Source organism: Aulostomus chinensis, chromosome 11 (assembly GCF_037954235.1).
Source record: "Aulostomus chinensis isolate RoL2024-O1b breed Wild chromosome 11, RoL_Achi_v1.0, whole genome shotgun sequence".
Classification (NCBI taxonomy): Eukaryota; Metazoa; Chordata; class Actinopteri; order Syngnathiformes; family Aulostomidae; genus Aulostomus; species Aulostomus chinensis.
In genome coordinates this window covers 14,871,225-14,879,727 of record NC_141330.1, presented here as the reverse complement: position 1 = coordinate 14,879,727, position 8,503 = coordinate 14,871,225, and the positions used below count along the sequence as shown (strand labels likewise).

General features: G+C 44.5%; 1 protein-coding gene across 1 annotated transcript; it reads left to right on the top strand.

Moving 5' to 3' along the window:
* The first annotated feature begins 3,071 nt into the window (after positions 1-3,071).
* Positions 3,072-7,373, top strand: paqr7b (progestin and adipoQ receptor family member VII, b). The gene is made up of 2 exons (XM_086218790.1): positions 3,072-3,253; positions 5,727-7,373. Exon 2 carries the CDS (start codon positions 5,733-5,735, stop codon positions 6,789-6,791), a length of 1,059 nt encoding a protein of 352 aa, XP_086074916.1. The 5' UTR covers positions 3,072-3,253; positions 5,727-5,732; the 3' UTR covers positions 6,792-7,373.
* Positions 7,374-8,503: the final 1,130 nt, after the last annotated feature.

The window sequence follows — 8,503 nt, the reverse complement described above, 5'->3', positions numbered from 1 at the left end:
GCGGCTGCCAACGTCACAATGCGCTGAGCTCTTGTGGTTTTTACTGATGGAAAGTCAAGCTGGCAGGAAGAGATCCCCTCCTGCTATCTGCTTCATTTATTAGCGTGTTCTCATAAAGCGGATGACTCATGCAAGCGGTGTATAATCAGTTGGTGGAACCAAAAAACAACCACAACCCAAATTTAAGTGGGTGATTAAAAAAATAACAACTGCAATCTTCAACAAACTGTCATGTGAATGTACTCCATATATGACAAGATCCAGCTTTCACTGTGTGCTGTACGATCATCCCTCCCTCTCTGAAACCAGCAGTTTTCTATTAGAAACCGCATGTTATTCATTCAATCGATCAATAAACCAAGTTATATTTATAAAACTTGAATTCACTGAAAGGCGGCACGTTGGTGCAGTGGTCAGCACTGTGGCCTCACAGCAAGAAGGTTCCAGGTTCAAGTCCTGGCTCCATCACAGGATCTTTCTGTGTGAGTCTCCATGTTCTCCCTGTTCCTGTGTGGGTTCTCTCTGGTACTCCAGCTTCCTCCCACAGTCCAAAGACATCAAGAGGGGACGAGGCTGATTGATACTCTAAATTGACTGTAGGTGTGACTGTGAGTGTGAATGGTTGTCTGTCTCTATGTGTTGGCCCTGTGATGGACAGGAGACCTGTCCAGGGTGAACCCCACCTCTTGCCAGTAGATGCTGGGATAGGCTCCAGCCCCCCGTGACCCTGAATAGAAAGGAATAAGCGGAAGATGATGGATGGATGGATGGAATTCACTGAAATCAGAGTTTTTATTAAACAGCCTCTGTCCTTAGATTCTTAACAGTGAGGAAAAACTTCCTTAAAAAAAACTGTTTGAATGAGCCAAAAAGGTCAGAAACTAAGAACACGGCAGGTCAAACAAATTACACATTTTGCAACAATCGATGACAACAGAAGTTACATTTGACGGTAAAGGATCCTGATGTTGAGGAGCATTCGAGGGCACAAAATCGGCCACGGGTGTCAGACCCCACTAAGACCAACCCAGAGAAATGGTCCTGACACCAGGGTCGAGACCGTAGCGGGACCACGGGCATCAAAGATAAAGGTGAACAAAAGGGTTTTCATACTGGATCTTTAGTCCTCAACAGAGTGAGATGTTATTGGTAGGAGATTTTAATTTCTTGATAACTGTCTCTCAGCCTGCCTCATCGTCATCACCTAGACAGGAGCCACGCTGTTGCTTTAGCTCTTTTATTACTCAGGCATGTACTCTCTCTTCTTGAGGCTTTTTATTTTGTTGAAAGAGGTTTTATATGATTCAAAACTACATTTCTGCTCTTCCATGTTCTCCGCAAGCTGCATACACGTGCATTGCGTCTTCAGTCTTTGCTTCAGTGCTTGTGGTTGTATCACTCATCCCCTTAGAAACCTGGTTCATAACCCAGGTTCTTACATTCGACCCATTCTGGCTACTCGTACCCCCCAACATAGCTGAGCAACTGTGACGCGACTACAGTAATTCATTATCTACTTGTCTAAACAATGTAGCACACTTAGCACAGACTACAGCAGTGACCACTTGGTGTACCCACACACGACTCCATCTTTGGCTGAATTACACCGTTACCCTATTCTTCACCAAATTCCACTCAATACTCTTTTGATTAGTTTTAAATCCCCGCGTTCTTGCTCCAGACCGTCCAGGAATCTGTCTCTCACCCCTTATTCTACCGTGTGACCCCTCAGATAACGGAGTCAAATGTTGAAAGGTCCACATCAAGGCTGAAAACACAGAGAAATCATGCTTTTATTTTTTTCAGCTGTTATTTTAGAAACAAATCATATCTTCTCAGTGCCTCAGTGTAAGATTTTATTTTAAACACCTGTGCAGAGTGGTTTGTATATTTTAAAGGTCCACTCAAACCTTATTTATCTCTGACATTACAACATGATGGGGCAGCACGGTGGTGCAGTGGTCAGCACTGTGGCCTCACAGCAAGAAGGTTCCGGGTTTGAGTCCCGGCTCCAGCACAGCATCTTTCTGTGTGAGTCTCCATGTTCTCCCTGTTCCTGCGTGGGTTCTCTCTGGTACTCCAGCTTCCTCCCACAGTCCAAAGACATCAAGAGAGGACGAGGCTGATTGATACTCCAAATTGACTGTAGGTGTGACTGTGAGTGTGAATGGTTGTCTGTCTCTATGTGTTGGCCCTGCAATGGACTGGTGACCTGTCCAGGGTGATCCCCGCCTCTCGCCCGTAGATAGGCTCCAACCCCCCGCGACCCTTACTAGTAAGGAATAAGCGGAAGAGGATGATGGATTACAACATGACCCCACCCCTTTTTCTTTAAGGGGCAGGGCCAGGGGTTTTGTGACATCACAAAACCTACCAGTCCGTAGTTGACTTTGATCTTAATCATTCTATCAGAACAGTGCCTGATCTCTGTCATTCTGTAATCTTTAATCTCTGGGGCTTTGATCACCACATACACATTTGCCCAAGACTATGCAAACATGTCATCGAATGAAGTCTAAAAGTCTAATTCTAAAGTCTAATACTTTACTTTACTTGAGTATAATTTTTAATGTAAACTTTTGCTTTCACTTGAATATTAATTGGTCTGGGTATTTCTACTTCTACTAAAGCAAAGAAATTGTGTACTCACACACACACACATTTGTCATCTCACTGATGTTGTTTGATAGGAGTGCTAAGCAGGTTGTATGAGGTTTTTTTTAAAGGTAACTGTCAAAATAAAGTTCGTTTTATTACTATCATCACAGTATGCAGGAAAAACTGATGACGTTAGTTTCCCTGGTAACATAGATCATAGGCAAGATGTTCAAAGACATAAATCAACTAACCACATTTTAGATCTTTACAAGACAAGAAACAGGTTTGACAGCCCGGCTATCAGACATGCCTCATGAAAGTGTCACATCTTGACAGTGGAAGAATTTCTGTGGTGAGTGGGCGGGCTTTACAGCAGACGACGGCTGCCATTGGTCAAAATTACGTACGGGGTCTGAGAAACAGCAGCGCCGTGCTCGCTGATTGGTTGGAAGAGCGGCTCGTCAAGACGTCTCCGTATCCTCCCAGCGTCAGAGCCGAGGGAGCCGCCGGGCGCTGCTGCTCTCTCTCGTCATGGTCATCTCCCCTCCACCATGTAACGCCACATTGTCAAACAATGTTATTAATATTTCCTCTGCCTCTGCATCATTCGTCGACTATTAAATTCAAGACTCTTGGCTGATTTCGCCTTCTAAAGGTATGTCATTCTTATTCGCGTTTTTTCTTATCATGGTATTTTTTTTTTCCCAGAGAAAACAATAAAATGGAGTTTGGAATACGTTCAAATGCGCCTCGAGGCTAAACCGTCAAGTTTTCCATGAATGGGAAGCGTGATATTGCTAATTTAACACCGAGCAGCAAACCGCCGAGCTGTGGGATGCTCACGGGGGAGTTAAGCTAGCCCCCGGGCTCGCGGGTAGAGGGATAATTATTTTCAGATATCAAATTTGAGCAGGCATGTCGATCAGGTGCACATTTGAAGGAAGCATCAAGGCCCACCGAGGCCCTACAGGTCTAATACACAAACCAGTAAAATCCTTCCTGGATACAATAGAGCAATTTTTTCTCCTCTCATGAATATTTCAGGAGGATTGCAATGGTTGTAGGAAACAGGGTGGGGACGTCGGATGGGTTATGTTACGTAAGCTGTCCCCGTTCATCACTCCACGCCTTTCCTCCTTGAACCCCGGCCTCTATTCATCACCTTACACACGCATATAAACACACACACACATACACATACACCGCTGGGAAATTAAGAGCATGGACTTAAAAAGGTGTGAAGAGAGAAAATCAGTTCCAAACGTTGGCATGATCTTATGCCAACATTAATGTATGGAAGGCAATCAAACCAGCTGCAGCCCCAGAGGCCAGATCTGAGTGCTACGATGCACAGCTCCTTGATTTCCTCCCACTTAAAAGTCAGACCGAGGTTGTATTTGAGAAGAAACTTATCATCGTATCAAACAGACACTGATGCACGTTCGCAGTCTAATAACCGTCGCACTCCAGGGCTCTGATGTCGCTGCTCCTCTGTAGTAATGGCTGAGGAGGAGAGGTCAGGCACAAGTGTGTAAACCGTGGCATCCGCCTTGCTGCTTGCTCTGTGTGTGTGTGTGTGTGTGTGTGTGTGCGTGTGGGCAAGCGTTGGGCCACAGTTTACCGTGGTTGTGTACATGACACCATGAGTGCAAGTCAACTTTATAAGAATAGATTCTATCCAAATGACCAGGTAACCTATCGTGCTAACAAGCTGCCAACAATGCAAATGACAAGACAAAAAAAAAAAAAAAATCTGCAGCACACAAATAAATTTAGGGGCTGGAAACAAAACAAAATAGAAATGCAGGGCTGAAACTATGCGAGTGAACATTTTTCGCAGCTGAAAATTTATTCACAGAGGCTCAATAGTTTACAGCAATGACATAGTTTTGGCAGGTTCAAAAATGTTGTACATTTAAGATACAAAATTCCTGCTCAGTCTGTATATTTATTTGGAAAATATAATTTTTTCCCCCATTAATTCCTTTTAAATGTGCTATCAAATATGCATTACACCAACTGTAGCATTTAGAAAGTACCCAATACCCATCATGGTAACCTCTTTTAAATCCCTGACAGTGAGACTTGGAAAAGTGATTTATTGTCTGTTGTTGTGAGTATTTTGAGCTGCTGATAACAGAGATGTTTTCTCTCAAGGAAAAATGGAACCCATACAGGTAGTCGCAGGCTTCTACTTGTAGCTGGTCACAGGTCAGCATGTTACCAGTATGTTAGATCAGCCGTAACTCATTAACATTGTGAAGTACAGAAGTTGTGTTGCTCTCATGGCTTTGAGGTCCAGTGGCCGTTCGAGCCTCACTTCCCCATGTCCAAGTATCCTTGAGCAAGATACTGAACCTTAATTGCTCGTGATGGCCCTGTGACGGATTGGTGACCCGTCCAGGGTGAACCCCGCCTCTCACCCAATGTCAGCTGGGATAGGCTCCAGCCCCTGCGACCCTTAACGAATAAGTGGTATAGAAAATGGATGGATGGATGTGCTGTTCTCTGGTCAGCATTCTGTCTGCAGTTGATGTTTGTAACCAATGACTGTTAGAACCTGTTAGATGGAGAATGGCTGATCTAATCACAAGTGGACAGTCCCTCCAACTCCTCCATGCTCGTTGGAGGGACCACATGCGACTGCATCTCGCCTCCCTCCTCTGTACACAAATAAACACGCAGGGTTGGCTGAAATGACATTTATACCACATTCATCTTCTAGGAGTACCGTCCCTGCTGTAGAGCTCTGTGGCAAATCAGGACCACATTCTTTTGACCTCATCCCTGTCTTAGTGTGAGGTTCCCCACTCTTCCAAAAATGTATTCACAATATTAATGAGAGCTAAAAAAAAATTGGCGTATCCGTACCAGAATGGAGTGGGTTGTTACATGGTCCAAGCTCTGCTCCTCGCCAAGGTTGGAATTGGTCCTGGTTGATTCTGCAACGCTTACATGTGGTCTCCTTGGCTGAGGCTAGGCTCTTCATTGTACTGTGAATGCTCTTCTCTTTTTTGTGGTAGTATTGTAGTAGTCTACAGTCGCAGATACACACTCAGGTCTGACACCATAGAAGCTCAAACCCAGGCCATTCATTCATTTTTTCCATCCTCCTCTCCTGCCTCCAGTTTGCCATGGCGACGGTGGTGATGGAGCAGATTGGTCGCCTGTTTATCAATGCTCAGCAGCTGCGTCAGATCCCTCAGCTGCTCGAGTCGGCCTTCCCCACTCTGCCATGTACTGTGAAAGTGTCGGATGTTCCCTGGGTATTCCAAGAGCGTCACATCCTCACCGGCTACAGACAGCCGGACCAAAGCTGGCGCTACTACTTCCTCACCCTCTTCCAAAGGCACAATGAGACAATCAATGTATGGACCCATCTGCTGGCGGCCCTCATCATCTTGGTGAAGTGGCAGGAGATCTCAGAGACGGTTGATTTTTTGCGAGACCCTCATGCTCAACCCCTCTTCATTGTCCTGCTGGCAGCCTTTACCTACCTCTCCTGCAGTGCCCTCGCTCATCTCCTCTCTGCCAAGTCGGAGCTCTCCCACTACACCTTCTACTTTCTCGACTACGTAGGTGTGGCTGTCTACCAGTACGGCAGCGCTCTAGCCCACTACTATTATGCTATCGAGGAAGGTTGGCACTCAAGAGTGCAAGGGCTCTTTTTACCTGCTGCAGCCTTCCTGGCCTGGCTTACCTGCTTCGGCTGCTGCTACGGTAAATACGCCAGCCCTGAGCTGCCCAAATTTGTCCACAAGCTATTCCAAGTGGTGCCCTCAGCCTTGGCTTACTGTTTAGACATAAGCCCAGTTGTTCACCGCATCTACAGTTGCTACCACGAAGGCTGCTCCGACCCGGTCGTGGCGTACCATTACTACCATGTGCTCTTTTTCCTAATCGGCGCCTATTTCTTCTCCTGCCCTCACCCGGAGAGTTTGCTCCCTGGGAGGTGTGACTTCATTGGTCAGGGCCACCAGATTTTTCATGTGTTCGTGGTGATGTGCACCCTGATGCAGATCGAAGCGCTGCGAACTGACTTCACAGAGCGCCGTCCCCTCTACGAGCGTCTCCATGGCGATCTTGCACACGATGCCGTTGCACTCTTCATCTTCACTACGTGCTGCAGTGCTCTCACTGCTTTTTACGTGCGCAACCGTGTACGCACCTCTCTCCACGAGAAGGAGGAGTAAAAAACGATGTGCAAAAAAAACCCCAAGTTTAATTTACTTAAACCTGTAATAAAAAGTAATTTAAATATTTGACATCTAAAGTTATCGGTTTGTGACAGTGACTTCTTATTTCTTTGTGTGAACTGCCAAACAACAGTGAACAAAAAATATGGTTTAGTGTGTTTTTGTGTTTTACATTGTGCGGAAATAAGACTCACAATTTTTTTGTAGCAATTACTAGTCACCAGTTGTGTCTGTCTTTACTTTTATTTCACCATTCCAAAAGGTTCTGGGGGAGTGACCAGAAGAATCTGTAATCTAAGCTTTACCTCACTGAAGAAACCTGTTTTTTCCTTTTGAGTACGAACACGTCAGGCATGTTGAGCTCATGGAGATGTTTTTCTTCCTGCTCCACTCAGTTTTGATTCCAGAACGCAGAAATAAACAGCCGCCTGTACTTAACGTGAAGCCAATAATGACCTGCTAACAGCTGTTAGTTGCAGTTGTTAGCAGTCAGTCTCAGTTAGCTTCAAGCTAAATATACATGGCTGATTCTGTCTGCATTCTGAGGTCCCAAAGAAGTGATGCAGGAGGGGGGGGGGGGGGGGGGATCTTTGTGAGCTCAAGACATCGATTTGTGAGTACTTGAAAGGAAAAATGCACTTTTTTTGGGTGAAGTATCGCTTAAATCAAGCTGTACAGTTTCAAAGTACTCAAGCATTTATTTTTTTTTAGAATTTAACATCTTTATACTGCAGTCAGGTACCGATTCCAGTCCAATTTAAATTGGTGTCCTTGATGTACCTGTCTGACTCCTGATTTCTTTTTCATTTTTTAGTCTGCCCTCCTCTTAAGGGATCAAAGTGGGGCTTTTTTAAAAAAAAAAAAAAAATCAAGGCACTGGCACTGTGCAGCACAAAGGGAAGAGCATCGCGCAGAAATGTTGAGAACCCAATTTGAAAACCAAATATTGTACGTCCTAAAAGGAGATATTTTCTTTGGGCGACGCCGTTCTGCTCAATCATGTTGAGGCTGGCACTCAGAACTGGTTAAAAGAAGATAAAAAGATTACTGATGTCTCTTTGGGGAAATGTTAATATATTTTATTCAAAGGGCTGGAACTTCAGCTTTTGCCTTGTCACATCCCATGATGTCAATGCTTTCGCATGCATTGTGTTCATTGTTACTTGATCAGATTCAAAAGCTGTGTCTGTGCTTTTGTATCGTTTGTTGTTTTTGTATGACTGTTTGTGCCTCAAAGCATGTCTTCTGGTATATACTCTGGATTTTAGGGCGTGAATGTCCACCAAAACTTAGCCATCTTTCTTCCCCTTTAACAAAGCTGTGTCTCTGTAGAGAGAAAAAAACAAACAAACATTCAATTAATGTTATTTTTTTTCCCTCTCAAGTTAATAACACTCAGTGATAAATGCCTGTTTTTCCAGGAGCACATTTCTGCTGTCTGCATTATTACTCGGTTCATGTTCGGTGTCCCTTCACTTTGCAGACATTAATAACATCTTTTCATACGGCTGCTCTCTGTGTTTTTCTCCCTGTGCGATGACTTCTGATCTGGAAATATCTCACAGACATGGCTCGCTGATGATGTTGCTAAGTGTTTTGAACTCACAAAGTCTTAAATTATAACATCACAAATGATCTTTCACTCTGTCCATGATGGTGTCTAATGAATTCCTTATTGCATCAGCGATGGCACTGATGAATTCAGAGAT